The sequence below is a fragment of the Patella vulgata genome, chromosome 4 (genome assembly GCF_932274485.2).
Source record: "Patella vulgata chromosome 4, xgPatVulg1.2, whole genome shotgun sequence".
Classification (NCBI taxonomy): domain Eukaryota; kingdom Metazoa; phylum Mollusca; class Gastropoda; family Patellidae; genus Patella; species Patella vulgata.
In genome coordinates, this window is record NC_065882.2 from 15027705 (window position 1) to 15047942 (window position 20238).

The 20238-nt window shown below is 38.3% G+C and overlaps 1 protein-coding gene across 2 annotated transcripts; it reads left to right on the forward strand.

The window, feature by feature from the left end:
- The first annotated feature begins 1978 nt into the window (after positions 1–1978).
- On the forward strand, positions 1979–14256 carry LOC126818626 (tubulin beta chain). Of its 2 annotated transcripts, none has more exons than XM_050546144.2 (4): positions 1979–2137; positions 4884–4992; positions 8286–8641; positions 12202–14256. In XM_050546144.2, exons 1-4 carry the CDS (start codon positions 2081–2083, stop codon positions 13015–13017), a joined length of 1338 nt encoding a protein of 445 aa, XP_050402101.1. In that variant the 5' UTR covers positions 1979–2080; the 3' UTR covers positions 13018–14256. The 2 variants fall into 2 exon arrangements, with proteins under 2 accessions (XP_050402101.1, XP_050402103.1); XM_050546146.2 differs by lacking the exon at positions 1979–2137 and adding an exon at positions 4216–4347.
- Positions 14257–20238: the final 5982 nt, after the last annotated feature.

Genomic DNA, 20238 nt, shown 5'->3' on the forward strand with positions numbered 1-20238 from the left:
TGAATCTTTTTAGGGATAGATCACTGTTTCAGTTTCCGAGCTTTTTCTTTAAAAAAAAGCAATTCCTAAATAGTTTTACATTTTATAATTTATAAATATGTTATAGATGTTTGTATATTTTATAGATGTTTGTATTTTATAAATGTTTTTAAATATCATAGATGTTTGTATTTTATAAATGTTTTTAAATATCATAGGTTTTTAAATATCATAGATGTTTGTATTTTATAAATGTTTTTAAATATCATATAGATGTTTGTATTTTATAAATGTTTTTAAATTTCATGGTTGTTTATAAATTCCATGGATGTTTTTATTATTTTATAAATGTTATTAAATTTCATGGATGTTTTTATTATTTTATAAATGTTTTTAAATTTCATAGGTGTTTTTATTATTTTATAATTTTTTTAAATATTTAATAATTATTTCTATTTCTTATATTTCTTAAAGATATTTTTTTATATTTATTTCTTTTTTTACATTTATCAGGTATTTTCTATTTCGAAAATATAATTTCTTAAATATTGTTTTTTTTCCCCCGCATTTCTAAGAAAGCAGGTGACTATTAAAATGGGTCTGTCCGTCTGACTGTAAGTCCTTCTCTCTGCCGTCATACTTTTTGAGACACAATAACACTTCTTCTAAATGAGTTAGAATGTTCAATCTTGGTGTAGGTGTGTATTAGGTGTCAGGTGAATACCTTGATGGAATTCGGAGACGAGCATCTTCTGCTGAGGGTAAGCAGAGATACGCAATTTGATTGGTGGACGTATTGAGACACGATAACTTTAGTTGTAATTAAGTGAGAATGATGAAACATGGTGTATTGTTTCATTACATCGATATTTGAACTATATTCGATAATGAGCATTTTCGCCTTAGGCAAATTGGGGGGTTGGATGGCTGAATGGTTAGGGTGTATCATAAAGTCTGTCATTGAGTCGACTGGCGTGGTTTCGAATCCCCGGTTGTACGTGACTAGGGGTAGGGTCGCCTGTCCAACCTCGTGGGTTTTCTCCGGGTCCTCCGGTTTCCCCCCACTGCTAAAGACCCCTATGAGCAAGCGAATTATTGAAATAAAATTAAACCATATGTTAGTCCCGAAATGACCTAGTTTGTGTCGAGTGGACGTTAAACCCCATTTCTCTCCCTCTCTCTCCCTTAGGCAAATTAGAGACTTCAATCTGATTGAACACAATAATTCTTCTTTTAATTGAGGTAGAATCTTCAAACTTGGTGTAGGGGTTTATTAGGTGATTGCCCTGACAGAGTTCAATCATGCACATTCTCCACTAAGGCTAAGGAGATAAGCAATTAGATTGGTTGAGGCTTTGGAACACGATATAAACTTTGGTTTTAATTGGGTGAGTGCGATAAAACTCCGAGTATAAATTCCTTACCTCAATACTTTGACTATGTTCGATGAAGAGAATTTGATTGGTCGAGACTTTGTAACATAACAACTTGGCTTTTAATTGATGCAGAAGGTTTAAACTTGATGTAGATGCTTATTAGGTGAATTTTTTGACTGACTTCAATGATTAACATTTCCCGCTAAGGCTAAGAAGAGCTAAGCAATTTCTTTGGTCGATGCTTTGGGACAAGATAACTTTGATTGAAAGTAATGGAGAGTGATGAAAATTAGTGTATAGTTTCACTACAAGATACTTGACTGAGTTTGATAGTGAACATTTTACGCTTAGAGGTGGATTGAATGGCCGAATGGTTAGCGCGTGCGCGCTGTATCATTAGGTCTGGCGTGGTTTCGATTCCCCGGTTGTACGAGACAATGATTACGGTCACCTGTCCGACCTCGTGAGTTTTCTTCGGGTCCTCTGACCTAGTTTTGTCGAGTGGCCGTTAAACCCCATCTCTCTCTCTCTCTCTCTCTCTCTCTCTGTTTACAGAATTTCAAGTGTTAAAAATAAACACACACACATCTACAGTGTGCACAGGAACCCGAATAGCACGCGCGTTCTACACCTGTTATATGTATGATGCTGGCAGGGCGCCATTAGACACAGCAAAAATATAACAAAGAATAAAGGAATAAAAAAGGAGGAATAAAGGTGAAAGAATGAGAGAGATTGTTCATATTCAGGCTGGACAATGTGGAAACCAGATCGGATCCAAGGTAGATATAAACTTACTTAGACGTTTAAACAATTTCTGATTCTTTATAGCACAAAGGCTTGTGTAGGAATTTTACCCCGCATTCCCGACTATATTCAACTATATAACACATGCGAAATGATATGAATACAAGGTTAGGTCGAACAATATAACCACATATTGTGAGATAAAGGGCACCTTATTTAATTTTCGAGCTAGATTTCCGCCTTGTCACTGGTGCAGGACAGGGGCGGGGGGGGGGGGGCAGAGGGTATGTCAAGGTAAACTGTCTGGTTATTCGGATGGGCAAAAAAAACGAGATCCCGTGTATACCATTGGTAGGGGATCTAAATAGGAAGAGGGTCGTATCCCCGGGCGAGCCACCCGGTGGCTAAGTAAATAAGACGCTGGCTTGATAGTCTGGAGGTCGCTGGTTCGCTCCCAGTGTTGGCCGAGAAAGTTCATCCAGATTTTCCGGCGTGGTTTTCTCTTGTCAGTGGTGCAGGACGGAAGGTCTGACAAGGGCAGTTGTCTAGTCGTTTGGATGGTACGAAAAACCGAGGCCCCGCGTAGACATTGGCGTGCACGTAAAAGATTCCTTGGTGGTTGGAATTCGATATAAGAGTAGCCGTAGTGCCTCTGTGCCGGCAAAATTTCTCTCATAGCACACTGCATGGCGTATGCCCGTCTTCATTAGCCCAATCGGAGCAGAGCAGTAGGACGTTAAACTCCATTTCATTTCACCATAAACCAGCTGTTAGAGATAAACTCTCGTATGTCCGTCCACAACGCAGTCGTTGCAGAAAAGTTAAACCCCATTTCATGACATCTCTATTATTTAAAAGGATATGATGTAATATCGAGATAAAGAGCCGGCCGTTCCAGCTGAACGTTGCATTTCCAGATGCAAACGAGTACATGGGAACCTCAAAATAGTTCTGCTGTTTTTATTAAATGCATAGAATGTAATTATTTTGACAAGAACTTGAAGAGATAGCTTCTGGTTTTAGATTAACGTATCAGATTTCATTTTACTGAACAGTAAAACCACAGCTGTTGTGGATAGGAGTAGACTTGTGTATATTCAAGTTGAAGTATGCAGTTGTTACAGGCCACGTGATTACGATAAGCTTTTCCCCAAACACTGCCGTATCGTTGATATGTTTTCAGGGAAAATGTTGCAGATGTCAATGATATTTTATTGTTGTATTTTCTCATTAGGTTTATAATCTTAAGACAAGCAACAGAGACAGTGTGGCTAGGCTCCTAATTATAGATGTCGACGTAATATGAAATGAAATGAAATGAAATGGGGTTTAACGTCCTACTGTTCTGCTCCGAACTGGGCTAATGAAGGGTAATTTTGCCCGGACAGCGACACTACAGCCTACGCTTATATCGAATTTCAACTGTCAAAGGATCTTTTATGTGCACGCTAATGTGTACACGGGACCTCGGTTTTTCGTCCCATACGAATGACCAGAAAGTTGTCCTTGTCAGGCCCCCGTCCTGCATCATTGACAAGCTGAACCACGCCGGACAATCTGGATGAACTTTCTTGGCCACTGCAGGGATCGAACACCCGACCGCCTGGCTTGCGAGCCAGCGTCTTACCCACTTAGCCCCCCCCCCTCCAACTCGATGTAATATAATCGTGTTGTAGAATAGCATGCACAAAAGGTTAAATCCCCAATTAACAAAAAGTGTTGATAATAATTATATCATAACCCAATAATTAACCACAACTCATTTAGATGATGGAAAATATTTAACTCATCATAATTTGTAAATATAAAAAAGGTTAAACCATTTCAGGATAGATAATCCTTTTAGAGGTTCAACTTTCATATTATTGTAGTTTATAATGGATTAAGGATTAAATACGCCTAAAAAACGTTCAGATACTTTAACAAATAATTAGATATAAACCACAACTCATTTAGTTGATGGAGTAGCTCACTAACAAGTCGTGGAATGTGCAAAAAAAAAAACCCCAAAAAAACAAATGAGTCATCTCAAACACATTTATCTCATTACAAGAAAAAGATTACCTTGACATTTGGCACTTTGTGTTTATGTCGTTATAACAAACATTGGCAACAACTTTAATGGGGCATTATGGGAGATTAGGTAAAGAGCTGGCAGTTCTCACTACAAAAGATTTCAATCAAATTGATTCACTCTGAACCGAAAAATATCGCAGGCTAGCGATGGCATCGAGGGTTGATTATGGTCTGGATAAGTTAATTTATGTCTAATTAATAATTTAGATAACATTTCAGGCTCAAAGAAAGACCTGCAATAGGCAGATTTAGCTCTTGCATAATGTATGTTTAAAATATACTATTTTAAAATAAGATAAATCTGTCTGTTTCAGTTTACAATTAATTAGGTCAAAATAAATTATTTAATTAGTATGAAATATTTTATTAGATTAACATAAGACATCTTTTCTTGTACATATTTTGAATATAAACTCGTAAAACACTATAATAACATAGACGTTTGCCTGTAATCTTTGACAATTATTATAAACCACAAAAATAATATTTGCAATTGATGGTTATTTTTTTATGATAATTGAGAACCGTGTTTTATTTCCTGGTTTTTGAATGTTATAATTGATGAAAATGTTTTATTTTCTAGTCTTAGGAAATGATAATTAACGAGTGTGTTTTATTTTCTAGTTTTTGAATGTTATAATTAATGAAATGTTTTATTTTCTAGTTTTGGGAAATTATAATTGAGGACAGTGTTTTATTTTCTAGTTTTGGGAAGTTATAAGTGATGAACACGGGATAGACCCAACAGGAACGTATCATGGTAATAGTCAACTCCAGTTGGATAGGATCAGCGTTTATTTTAACCAAGCTACAGGTAATTATAATTATTCAGCCATCCATCCATCCATCCATCCAGCGGTAGGTTATAAGGTCCGACATTGAGGCAAGTGGCAAGGTTTCGATTCCCTGCTGGTACTTGGCGAGGAGTAGGGTAGCCTGTCCAACTGATCCCCCGCCCCCAGCTAAAAATACCTACACACAAGCTAACCTTTAATTATATCGTCTCTTTAATATATGTATATATGCTATATCAAAATATCATGTTGACCTACTCTTTGGATGGAAATTTACTCGATGTTTAAAGGGGTGTTCCATCTGTTTCTAACAAAAGATGGATAATGATGGCATATACTCGGGTGCTACGGAGGCTGACTAACCGGGATGTCTACGGGTTATAATTCGATAGAATACAATTACTGCTTATTCAGCCATCCATCCAGCCGTAGGTCATAAGGTCCGTCATCTCGATTCCCTACATGTACGTGGCGAGGAGTAGGGTAGCCTGTCCAACTGCGTTGGTATTCTAAGGGTCCTCTGATTTCCCCCATACAGCTAAAAATACCTACACACAAGCTAACCTTTAATTATATCATCTCTTTAATATATGTATATATGTTATATCAAAATATCATGTTGACCTACTATTTGGATGGAAATTTACTCGATGTTTAAAGGGGTGTTCCATCTGTTTCTAACAAAAGATGGATAATGATGGCATATACTCGGGTGTTACGGAGGCTGACTAACCGGGATGTCTACAGGTTACAATTCTATGGAATACAATTACTGCTTATTACTGAGCGACGTTTCCACTAGACTTCTCTAGTCATTATCAAGCTGATCAGTAATAAGCAATAATTGTATTCCATAGAATTGTGACCTGTATACTGCAGTTCAATTACTAAATGCCATTGACACAATTTAACCAGGATGTCGTAGGTTCAATCCCGGTGTTGGTTAACATAGTTCCTTAGGATTTACCAGCCGCATTCGGCCTTTGGTTCAGGGCCTGGCAAGGGCAAAAATGTGTCTCGTCGTTCGGATTGTACGAAAAAGCGAGTTTCTCCCCAGTACTCGTTGATGTGCAGGTAAAAGAACCATTGACATAATGAAGTCACTGCAATGCATATTGGTGCAGAAAAGTAGGACGTTAAATCTCTACAGGGATCAACTTCTACGTGCTCCCGTTGACGTACTGCCCTTAATAAAAGAGCATTTCCGCGATGTCATCAATATTTCCAGAAATTTCAATATGGTCTCCCCGACATAAGTGATGCTCTTTTAGTGAATCGGTCGAATTAGTTTATTTTGTTTGTCAGAAGTAACAGTTAGCTTTGTTTAAATTAAAACTGGCAATTTTTGTTGAGGTTCCACCAACCACGACATGAACGCAGCCATTAATTTATTTAAGGGTTTCAACGGCGTTGTCTAGAACGTTTTTAAAAGTTGACTCTGATCTCAGACTTGTTCTCGTGTCCCCGGTGACTTCAACGTTAAATTTGTGCTATTTCTTGGCCTGTGTCATTTTGTTTTGAACATTTCTATGATCTATATCTTTATAACCACAATATGCCAAACGTCATTTTCTGACATGAATATTGAGTGAGGTTGGCACTCTCTTTTTTTCTATGTCCGGTCAATGTACGCGATTTCCTTGATTCTTGTTTTGTGGTTTCGATTCCTTGGTTGTACGTGACAAGCAGTAGGGTTGCCTGTCCAATCTCCTGAGTTTTCTCCGGGTCCTCTGGTTTCCTCCCACTGCTAAAAACACCTACGCGCAAGCGAATTGTTGAAATAAAATTGTACCATACATATATGTTAGTCGCGAAATGATCTGATTTGTGTCGCGTAGACGATAAACCCCATCTCTCTCTCTCTCTCTCTCTCTCTCTCTCTCTCTCTCTCTCTTCGATTCTAGACCACAAAGTCTACTGAAAGCGTATCATGAATCGGGGGATCCAGTTGTTAATGATGAAATCATGGGAATTACTAATCATAAAATCACGAGAACAATTATTAATCATGAAATCGTGGGGGAACAATTACTGATCATAAAATCAGGGGAACAATTACTTGTCCTGAAATCGGGGAGGCAATTACTAATCATGATACTATGTTAACGTTTATTAATTATAATGGAATCGGAAGAGCCCATTACTAATCGTGAAATTTTGGGGACACAATAATCTTAGCATGAAATCAGGGGAAGTAATTACTAAACGTGGTATCATAGAAACAATTACTAATAATGGGAACATACTAAAATGAAATCAGAAGACTCATCATGAAATCAGAGGAAGCGATTACAAATTAAGAAAGCAATTAGTAATCATGAAATCGGGGGAGGCAATTAATCATAAATTATGGAAAGCAATTAATAATCAGGAAATCTGGAAAGCAATTACTAATAATGAAATCGGGCAAAGCATTTACCTGTAAGAGTCCTGTGTCGACTATTTGGGCATTCTCCTTTAATATTTAGGTATTACGTACTTTATTTAATGGGTGCCATATGTCATGTGTTTTGGGGATTTTTTTTACTTTGTGACAAGTTTGTTCTTTTTCATGTGTAAATATGTAAAATATTCACAACCTGTTACTCTAGCGTAGCTGTTTGTTGTTTAAAAGAAACAGGTTATAATTTAACTGACATGTACATATACTTACTGACATGTCATTAACTTTACAAGTAGCATTACCACTCTACTACATATTGTAGTTTAGTCTGAAATCGTTAAAGCGTCTACCGACAACATCCAACAATAAACAGCAATAAAGTAAAGAAACGCAAGATATGTAAAAGAATAAGAAATTAACAAAAAATTACCCACCATATTGATTCTAAAATTAGCAGTAAAACGTAATAAAATAAGAGAGAGAGAGAAATGGGGTTTAACGTCCACTCATTTCGGGACTAACACATGGTTCAATTTTATTTGCGCGTATGGGTCTTTAGCAGAGGGAGGAAACCGGAGGACCCGGAAAAAACCCCACGAGGTTGGACAGGCGACCCTATTCCTTGCCACGTACAACCGGGGATTCGACACCACGCCAGTAGACTCAATGACAGACTTTATGATACAGCACGCACGTGCTAACCATTCAGCCATTCAACCCCCCGTAATAAAATAAAGAAACGCAAGAAATGTAAAGTCATAAGAAATTTTAAAAAATCAGAACGATTCACTACGACATATCCTTCACGTGAACGTCGTCCGTAGGCCTAACTAAAGCAGGAACATTCAACCGGTTTCATGTCGTAAGCCGACTGACTGGTCACTATCTTTAATAGTACACATGTAATTTGTTTTTGTTTTGATTTTTCAGGAAATAAATATGTACCACGCGCTATCCTCGTCGATCTGGAACCAGGAACCATGGATTCCGTACGATCTGGACCCTTCGGTGCTCTCTTTCGACCAGATAATTTTGTCTTCGGCCAATCGGGGGCCGGAAATAACTGGGCAAAAGGACATTACACGGAAGGTGCCGAGTTGTTAGAAGTTGTACTTGATGTAATGAGAAGAGAATCGGAATGTTGTGACTGTCTACAAGGATTTCAACTCACCCATTCTCTAGGCGGTGGAACAGGGTCCGGAATGGGTACCCTATTAATCAGTAAAATTCGTGAAGAATATCCAGATCGAATCATGAACACCTTCTCTGTCATGCCTTCACCTAAGGTAAATTGATTTTCAAAATACCAGAAATGGATACAAATGGTTACTTCGACAGGTCGCGCTTGTCGTGGTGTTGCCTGTCCAACTCCGTGGGTTTTCCCGGGTTCCAATGCTAAAGACCCCTAGGCGCAAGCCAATCATTCAAATAAAATTAAACCACATTTTAATCCCGAAGTGACCTAATTGGTGACCTAGTCTCTCTCTCCCATGCCCGTCCGCGCGCTAAACCTGTGGTCAATCTAATGGCTAAAATTATCATCCGATTTATTTTATATACAGCATTACGTTCATATTGATTTAATTCAACGATATTTTACCATTATTTCAAGAGGTCAAGAGCTACGGCCTTTGATTGTGTGACCACGTTATTTCTGGTCTTATAAAATTAAGCATGAGTGCAAGTAACTTCTATGTGATTTATTAAACATAGATAAATAAACAAATATTTACAAGAAAGAGAGATCCGATCCGTTCTAAACCATAGCTCACTCTATGTTTGAAATACAATTCTACAAAATATATAATAGACAATTATGACACATTGGCAATTAAACTATAAAATATTGCTTCTAAGTTGAAATCTAAAACAATAGTTCGTTTTATAGAGAGCTTGGTTAATGACCAATACTTAATCCCTCCATTGTTTAGAATTTAATGCTTTGTCTAAATTATATCTGACGTAATAGCCAGTGACTGGTTTAATAAGGTTCTATAGCCTAGGGGCCAGTTGATATGTATGGTGGCCCATGGTTATCATAGAGAAATGTGTAAAAAAATCCACCACAAATATTAAACTGTAAAAATAAATTTGAATGAAAATAAAAATTCGCTGAAAAATAACAAAAAAGAAATCGAAATTAAAAACTAAATTAAATTAAATGAAATAAAACAATAATTTAAATTAAGTTAGATTGAAATTAAAATCGTTTTTGATAAAAACAAAGTAAAATAAATATAAATCAAAAACTGAAATGAAAAAAAAAAAAAAAAAAATTAAAAATATTTTTAAAAAAAAAGTAAGTTTGAAAACTTAAAATTTAAATGAAAAAGAAAATTAAAAAGTTTTTTTTTTTTTTTTTTTTTAAATCGAAAAGTGAAATGAAAACTAAAATACGCATGTCTCTACGTGGCCCATCGTTATCATCAGCCCATCGTTATCATTCAATCGGAATTGTAATCGAACGCGCCGAAACCAGCGTTATTTCCCTTTTCTTCGCGGTCACGTCAGTCAAAAACTTTTGGCATCATGAAATATTATGAATAGAATTGGAATGGATCAAAAAAATGAAATCTGGGCGCGCCTCAAAAAGAGGATGTCTAACAAAAGGACGGCAAAAAAGGACATTGCTTCCTCAAACGGCAAGGTACCACCAAGGGAAATACCGAGCGGAATCTCTCACCCGTATTCCGGCACCCGGATTCGAGATCAAGTTGGCACACATATTCTCTCACCCGTATTCCAACACCCGGAAACATACTAAAACTATGGGGGGATTTTTTAGCGAATTTTTATTTTCATTCAAATTTATTTTTACAGTTTTTAATATTTGTGGTGGATTTTTTACACATTTATTATGATAACCATGGGTCACCATAGATATGTGGTTGTAAAGAGTTTGACTATGTGTTTTTATAAGAACAATATGTCACTCATGCCAGTGTCTGTTTAATTCAACACATATCTTACTTGGGAAATAATTAGGTAAATAAAATATACTCAGCCAAATTAAAAACTTGACACTGATGAATTTCAACAATTTTTTTTTCTGGTAAGTCAAATAAAAGTGTTTCTAACGATAGTAAGTAGTAAGAAGCCTTTAATTTCATAAAATTGTAAAGTCACGTGGATCACGTGACTTTTGAGCATATAAAGATGAAAAACCTGAAAAACACGTGCAAACACAAACACGTGAGGTCAATCGATGCAAGTTTGCTTAAACCGAACACGCACACGTAACTTGAACTGGAAAAACAAATTAAAATTGTTATTTTCATCTTTGTTAGAAAATGCCACGCCTTTCAAGTGTAGTACGTCTACATGCTATAGGTAGGCTCTATGCTGGTCAGTCTGTGGTCACTGTTGCAAGAGCCTTTAATTGTTCACGCCAGACAATAATTAATCTTAGAATGAGAGTGCTTCAAACTGGAACTATTGCCGACCGCCCAAGGGCGGGAGCGCCACGTGTGACGTCACTCCAGGAAGATCAAGCAATACGATTACGTCATCATAGAAACAGATTTGTCACTGCAACCTCCACAAGTAGAGAGATGTTTGGTGGAAGGGTAACTGCACAAACTGTTCGAAATCGCTTGCAGGCTGCTGGTCTTCGAGCTCGGAGGCCCTATAATGGACCAATATTGACACATCTTCATCGCCGTAACCGACTTGTGCGGGCCACAAGACACATAATATTTACTCAAAGACAGTGGAATTCGGTTGTCTTTAGTGACGAATCTCGATTCACTTTGAGATTTGCCGATGGCAGAGTCCGAGTGGACCGCAGACGAGGTGAACGTTACGCTCAAGTATGCGTCAGAGAAGTTGACCGATTTGGTGGCGGCACCGTCATGGTTTGGGGTTCTATTTGTGCACATGGACGTTCTCCTCTTGTTGTTGTCCAAGGGAACTTAAATGCTGTCCAGTACAGGGATCAGATTTTGCAACCTGTTTTTCTTCCGTTTATGCAGAGACATGGGCCTGGACTAACGTTTCAACAAGACAATGCTCGACACCATACAGCAATTGCTACCCAGAATTTTTTAAGAAATGCCGGTGTCCAAGTCCTGGATTGGCCGTCGCTTAGCCCCGACCTTAATTCTATTGAACACATCTGGGACGAACTGGGTCGACGTGTTCGTCAGCAAGTGAATCCACCACTGACGTTGCAGGACCTTCAACATGCTCTTGCTGAGCAGTGGCGACGTCTTCCTCGGGTAGTGTTTACTAATGTTCTGTGATCCATGAGAAGGCGTTGTGTGGCAGTACCAGTACGAGACGCTTTCGGAGGCCACAACCGTTACTAAACACTTTATTCCGATTGTTCTCCAAGTCTGTGAATTTCATTTTGGGGGGTACCGTGACATCACGAACGTTATCAATGTCAAGGACTTTCGGCGAGACGTATTCTTGCTTTCTGTTGATGTCAAGGTCGCCTGTGCACAACATAACACTAAAATAGTTGCCTTAAACCAAATATTAAAAATCTAGTCCCAAAATTCCCGAGTGTCAAGTTTTTAATTTGGCTGAGTATATATTTAAAATATATTAATGTTGTCAAAGATATGTTTACCAAAATGGGAAAAGTAACATTGGTTTTTAATATATATAAATCATATGTCTTGTGTCGGTGGTCATAAGTAACATTAGTTTTTAATATATAGAAATCATATGACTTATGTCGGTCATAATTGCTTTGGAAATTCGTGTGATGTGTTGCAAATGTTTCCAAAAGTGTTCAAGTTCCCTATAAACGAACAACAAGTCGAACCAGGTCAAAAGGTTTACTGAGTCAAACCGCTGTTACGCCATCTTTAACATATTGTTCTGTTGTTGTATATTTCAGGTATCTGACACAGTTGTTGAACCTTATAACGCCACACTCTCTGTTCATCAACTGGTAGAAAATACAGATGAGACATTCTGTATTGATAACGAGGCTCTTTACGACATCTGTTTTCGAACCCTCAAGCTAAGCACACCTACTTACGGCGATCTGAACCATCTCGTGTCAGCAACCATGTCAGGAATTACGACTTGTTTACGTTTCCCCGGACAATTGAACGCTGATTTGCGAAAGCTTGCTGTGAACATGGTGCCCTTTCCTAGACTTCACTTCTTTATGCCCGGATTTGCGCCTCTGACGTCACGCAACTCCCAGCAGTATCGCTCACTCTCCGTACCGGAACTGACGCAGCAGATATTCGATGCCAGAAACATGATGGCTGCTTGCGATCCCCGGCACGGACGATATCTAACCGTGGCAACGATCATGCGCGGTAGGATGTCAATGAAAGAAGTCGACGAACAAATGTTAAAAATTCAAAATAAAAACTCGGCGTATTTTGTTGAATGGATTCCGAACAACGTTAAAATAGCGGTGTGTGACATACCTCCCAGGGGTCTCAAAATGTCCGCCACGTTTATCGGCAACAGTACCGCTATACAAGAAATATTTAAACGTATTTCAGAACAGTTTACGGCCATGTTTAAAAGAAAAGCTTTCCTCCACTGGTATACCGGGGAAGGAATGGATGAGATGGAATTCACTGAAGCGGAATCAAATATGAACGACTTAGTGTCCGAGTATCAGCAATACCAGGATGCAACACTGGATGAAACTGATGATTTCGAAGAAGAGGCTGATGACGTCGTTGAATAAATATTTATATATTTAAATACTTTGTAACAAAAATACATGTGTTATTTGTCATGGCGCTTTTGACAGTTTAATAAGCAGAACTATATAGGATTATCTGTTGATAATTGCATTAAATTTTATATTTTATCATGGCGCTTTACACAATTTATTCAAAAATGTATAAATCTATTTATTAACTGTTGCAATTATAAACCTATTTATTAATTTTTTGCATTTATATTTAACGTACTGCCTACCATGCTTAATGTTATTTAGTTTTGTGGAAAACTCTGAATGAGAGGTGTCAGTAGCTGGAGGAGTGGCGTGCAATGGCGTACCTAGGAATCTGAGCGCCTAGGGCCAAAGAATGATTTCGACCTATTTTACTATAAAAAGAGTAAAAAAAAACAACAACAGTAAAATGATAGGCGTTTCATAATTGTACCGAATAAATGTTATAACAAGTATAATCTTAATATTGTAGTACTAGTTAAACATACATTATGCAAGAACTAAATCGGTCTATTGCAGGTCTTTTTTTAGGCCTGAAATGTTATCTAAATCAACTCTAGATGGCATCGCTAGCCTGCTATCTTTACTGTATTATGAGCCGATTTACTGCATAAATCTTTCCTTGACGGTTTAACGATTAAATTGATAATTGAGACTATGCTGTTTATCGTACTGGCTTTAGTAATGATGATTAAGGCTAGCCGAAAATTTCAACCGCTTAGTTCTCGGTTCATAGTGGATCAATTTGAATGAAATTTTCAGCAAATTGCCTTTACATTATCTAGTTTTTAACTATTATAGTGATAACTGCCAACTCGTTATCGAATCTCCCATAATATATCTTTAATCGTTTTGTGCGGGCGTGGCATGCAGTGGCTTGTCAGTGGTTCTCAACGCCCTGGGGCAAAGACACCTTAGGCACCACACCACGATAAGTCATAATTTCGGCTTAAAGCCTGGCTCGCACGGGTCTTCTCCATTCTGCGTAACCCCTCGTGTCAGTTAGCGTATATCAATGTGCGCTATGTGGAACCAAGATACCGTATGTCGGATTTGGGTGAGGTAAAGGTACAACTGAGGCGCTACAAAAGCCGCATCGTTTTTTAAACACAAATGTGACGCAAATAGTAACGCCCTATAAATCTTTTTGTATACGTTATTAATATCTGAAGACGCCTATAAAGGGATAGACAGCTAGCTTATATTTGATTTAATGTATGTCAGAATGAAGTAAAGTGGTGAATTTTTTACCTGGACGTATTTTTGATTTATGTATGTATCTATCTACCGTACACATAGAAGTACTCGTACTTTAATATAAATATGCATATGTTGTGAAATGTGTTGCGTTTGCTTAGCCTTTTGCGGCAACTGGCGGCCATAAACCACTTGCGGCGACACCAGTGTGAAGCTATGGTTGCGTCATATGACGTACATTTTGCCTAGGTTTAACGCAGCGATAATATGGCGTCACCACGGAGTTACCCTACGTCCCACCTCCGCCAGAGTAACGCACGCCTCTTTGAGACAGGCTTAAGAAGAGGGGCATTTTTTCATGACAGGACAAAACGACCGTCTTCATTAGAAGAAAATCGAAAACCCCATTTCATTTCTTTTCATTTCCCGACATCATTTCACAGCGAAACCAGGACAAAGCTTATCGCTTTAGTCTCTTTCTATAAGAAACAGCTAAGTGGGTAAGACGCCTAGGGGTCGGGTGTTCGATCCCTGCATTGGCAAAGAAAGTTCATCCAGATTTTCCGGCATGGTTCCCCCCTTGTCAGTGAAGCAGGAAGGAGGACCTGACAAGGATAACTGTCTAATCGTTCGGATGGGACGAAAATCCGAGGTCCCGTGTAAAAGATCCCTTGACAGTTGGAATTCGATATATGAGTAGGTCGAAGCGCCGCTGTCAGGGCAAAATTTCCCTCATAGCACAGTGCATGGCGTATACCCGTCTTCATTAGCCCAGTCGGAGCCGAAGTGTAGGACGTTAAACCCCATTTCATTTCATTTCTATAAGAAACACAATTACATAATGTAGTCAGCACTGTAGTATAAACTCGTTACACCTTGTAAAAAGTTGAAATGAAATGGAGGTTTAAGGTCCTACTTTGCTGCACAACAGGGCTATCGAAGACGGGCAGACGCCATACAGGGCGATTTTTCCCGGGCTGCGGCGTGTCGGCCTACTCTTCGCCGAATTCCAACTGTTATTCTACGTACACGCCAACGAGTTCATGTTGCTAGACAGACACTTCGTCATGAACCACTGACGTTTGGAGGAGGGGGTGGGCGTGGAAATTCCGGGGAACTCCTGGATAGTGAACAGGCGCCTTAACCACAAACTCACCACAGCGCCCGTAAAACGCTGAAAGATAAACAAAAATAATGCTAGTAACAAAAGCGAAAATAACTATCGGGCCGATGCCAATCTTGATGCAACGTTCTTCTAAAAATACCAAGTCTCCGCCAATTCGAGTATTGAAACTTTTCATGCTTCTTCTTTTGACAATTGCGCTGTGATTGATGATGTTCGATGTTTGATATGACGTGACAATTTCTAGACGGGGGTGATGACACCATGGTTGAGCCCCGGTTTATATTAGAACACTCGCACTATACATGTAGTTCTCAAGAAACCATAAACATTGACCTCAGACTTGAACTGTGACCTTTTAATTAGTTCATATTTTATTTTACTCTGCCGGTTATATAAAATAATAAATGTCGTCTGAGTTGCTTTATTGTTTACGTCAAAATAGAAACAAAAGGAAAGAGAACGTGATAGCAGATAATATGCAGGGGTTTGTGTATAAATAAAAACGAAGAAATGAAAAAAAAACCAACCCCAAAATAAACCAATTAAAATGATTTATGATATGACGTCAACATAAGAAGAGGAGTGAACTGTCTTGTTCGCTTCACCGTTTAATCTCCCACAGTTTAAAGTTAGCTCGTTCCACTAAGGCTGATTACTTTTGACGTTCTTGTCTGTTATGCCGGGTTGGAATCGTTTGGTCCATATACCTATACCCGTATGAAATGAAATGGGGTTTAACGTCCTACTGTTTTGCCTGGGAAGCGGTACTATGGCCACTGTATACACAGGTACTCGGTGTTTCGTGCCATCCGAACGACTAGACGGATGTCCTTGTCAGACACACGTCCTGCACCACTGACTACTTCTCGGCTAATGCAGGGATCGAACACGCGACCCCCAGGCTAGCGAGCCAGCGTCTTACCCACTTAGCCACCGTGCCCCTCCCCCTCCTCAGTAAATAAGACCTTCAAAGTTTAGCTTTAGATGCAGGCGACTTCGTCCTGCTTTTGACACAATACCCGCCTCTCCCAAATTACAATATGAATCTACGACCATCCTCGACAAGTTCATCGAGTATTTTTCTGACATAACAAGATGTCATACTAGAGAAGCTCTAATTAAGATTGGAAATATGTCAGATCATGAAACGTCATCGGGGGGGGGGCTTGGTAAGGGAAAGTGTATGGTCATTTGGATGGGACGAAAAACCAAGGTCCCATGTACACTTGGGCGTGCACGTAAAACTTTGACAGTTCGAATTCGAAATAAAAGTAAGCCATAGGGCAAAATTACCCTCATAGCACACTTTATGACGTATACCCTTCTGTCGGCGTCGACCAGTAGGAAGTTAAAACTCCATTTCTATTCATATCAGTTAATGCTGATCCTTCTCCTGACATCAAAAGCTGCATAATTATCATAACTCATCATAATATCTAATTATTCATGTCTTAATCAACGCTAAAGTCATTTAGTATTTAATTAAAGGGACAATAAAACTTTTGCTGGCTTTACAGCTCCAGAAAATAAATAATATTACGTGTCGAGCGAAACCACACAAAGAATAGCTGTGAATAGTTGTAAAGTTTAAAGGGACAATAACACTCTTGCTGGCTTGACAGCTCCAAAAAATAAAATATAGCCTTATTCTAAGTACTAGATATGTTAGTGTCCTACCTGTTGTGTAAATTATCCATTACATCCTATTTTACTTGTCCGGAGGGTTCGAAAATATTTTTAATTCCAAGTCAAATTTGAAAAGGTTTACGTTAGGCTTTTCAAATCATTTAGTTGAACTTTTACAATTTTTTAAATTAGGTGTGTTAAGATGAAATTTGTATCATCAATTAATTGGAATATTGTAAAATAGTACAATTTGTTGACCAGAATAAAGATTTTTACATATTATTCAGTTACAACAAGAGTGGTATTGAGCCTTTAAGAAAACAAAAACACGCCACAAAATAGCACCGGTAGATAAACTCGGCGCATGGATTCAATTAGATAAAAAAGGAGGCCCGTCAAGATTTTACATAACACTTATAGACGTCGAATGCTGCATAATATTCAATGCAATACTAATTGTCAATACTAATCGCAATTTGTGGACTGTTATTCGTTTTAGAGATTCAATTTTCACAAAATAGTAATTAGCAAGGGATTCAAAATCCATCATTATGACGATCAGTTGTTTTAACAATCTGATTAAAACACAGATCCTATTTCGTTTCGTTTTTTATAGTTTAAAATTTCTTTTTACTTGTCGTTACTACACTAGGATCTGGAAGAGTTGTTATCATTGGCGTGTCCTGGATGATGTGAGGGTTTAAGCCAATGAAACGGCCCGTTACAGCGAAATTTTGGCGCGTAGTGCACGGAACTGTGGGTAATCCACTAGAAAATCAATGCTGATTGGTTGATTAAATGTCTGACGTCATAGGATCAAAAGCCGCTCGTATGACCTCTGACGCGAGCTATCACTACAACTGGCCAGATCTTCATGTAGTTTAGGCCATCGAAAGTATAAAAAAACGAAACGAAATATAGATCTGTATTTTAATCAGATTTTAATTAGAAAAGTTAAACTTCTTTCATATGTTTACTAGTATTTCTATTAGTTGGTTTATTAGTCCGTTTAATAAACAAAAGAACGAATGGCATGTTGCGGGCCAATATCCGGTGTGTTTGCCAGAAAGTGCAAAACGTAAACTGATATTGACTTGATACATCCGGTACAAGGGGGGTTGGATGGCCTAATGGTTAGCACGTGCTTGCTGTATCATACGAACTGTAATTGAATCAACTGACGTGGTTTCGAATCCCCGGTTGTACGTGACAAGGAGTAGGGTCGCCTGTCCAACCTCGTGGGTTTTCTCCGGGTCCTCCGGTTTCCTCCCACTGCTAAAGACCCCTACGCGCAAGCGAATTAATGAAATAAATTAACCATATGTTAGTCCCGAAATGACCTAGTTTATGTCGAGTGGACGTTGAAACCCATTTCTCTCTCACACACCCGGTACATTAAAGCAGCGATGCGTTATTTATATTTATCGTTAAAATATCAGCTTTCTCACGGTTTAACCCACGCTAATATGCACACTGATTGATTATGTAACATTTGATTAAGAAAACAAAATCAAAATACTAACGCTAGACAAAGTTCCGACTTGGATTGAATCGGATTTAAAATAGGCCCATTAATAATTATAAGCGAGCAGCATAGATCGACAACTTTTAATTCAACGATTTTTAAATTTTTCGACCGATAGTCCTATTAGAGATTCATCTTTCACAATATTGTAGTTTGCACGTGATTACCATTGCCCAGGGGCTTTAAATCATAGTTATCACGCCAGCCTAGAAATTTGCTTTGAAACATTGCAGACATAATGAGTCATTTTATTATGGTTTGTTCGTTTCTCTAACGTCATTATAGCTTGTGTCATCCCAGCTTAATACGACCTACACATGGTCATATTTAAGAATGGGTTTATTCGTTTCGTTAAAAATCATATGATGGTTTATGTTATCCCGGCTTCATACATTTATTCATATTTACCAAGTTTTGTAAAGTAATAAATTTTTGGGGAAACGTGGTGTCACGGTATGTGTCGGTTTCGGGTTTTATGTGAATTATTCAAAATAAAAATAAAGTAGAAAAAAGCCAGACATCGTTTATTCAACTCGACTGAGTACTTCTGACTTCGCACTCTAACAAGGCCAGTGGTGCAGGACGGATGGTCTAGCAAGGACAGCGTGTAGTCGCTCTGATCGGACCACAACCCGGGTTTCCGTGTACACATTTAGTGTACTTAAAATAACCCCTGGGTTTATTCGTTTCGTTAAAAATCATGGTTTATGTTATCCCGGCTTCATACATTTATTCATATTTACCAAGTTTTGTAAAGTAATAAATTTTTGGGGAAACGTGGTGTCACGGTATGTGTCGGTTTCGGGTTTTATGTGAATTATTCAAAATAAAAATAAAGTAGAAAAAAGCCAGACATCGTTTATTCAACTCGACTGAGTACTTCAGTACTTCGCACTCTAACAAGGCCAGTGGTGCAGGACGGATGGTCTAGCAAGGACAGCGTGTAGTCGCTCTGATCGGACCACAACCCGGGTTTCCGTGTACACATTTAGTGTACTTAAAATAACCCCTGGGTTTATTCGTTTCGTTAAAAATCATGGTTTATGTTATCCCGGCTTCATACATTTATTCATATTTACCAAGTTTTGTAAAGTAATAAATTTTTGGGGAAACGTGGTGTCACGGTATGTGTCGGTTTCGGGTTTTATGTGAATTATTCAAAATAAAAATAAAGTAGAAAAAAGCCAGACATCGTTTATTCAACTCGACTGTGTACTTCAGTACTTCGCACTCTAACAAGGCCAGTGGTGCAGGACGGATGGTCTAGCAAGGACAGCGTGTAGTCGCTCGGATCGGACCACAACCCGGGTTTCCGTGTACACATTTAGTGTACTTAAAATAACCCCTTACAGAAGGAATTCGATATGAGTAGGCCGAAGCGTGGCTGTCCGAGCAAAATCTCCCTCATAGCACACTGTATGGCATATGCCCGTCTTCATTAGCCCAGACAGTGCAGAAAAGTAGGACGTTTAACCCCATTTTATTTATTATGCAAGAGCTAAATATGCCTATTGCAGGTCTTTCTTTTGACCTGAAATGGTATCTAAATTATTAATTAGACACAATTAACTCATCCAGGCCATAATCAACTCTCGATGTCATCGTTAGCCTACGATGTTTAGCGGATTGGAATACATTTTTTTGAAAAATAATTAAACATAAAATTAGACATTAATTAACTTGTCCAGGCCATAATCAACTCTCGATGACATCGCTAGCCTGCGATGTTTAATGGATTAGATTCCGATTTGCTGTT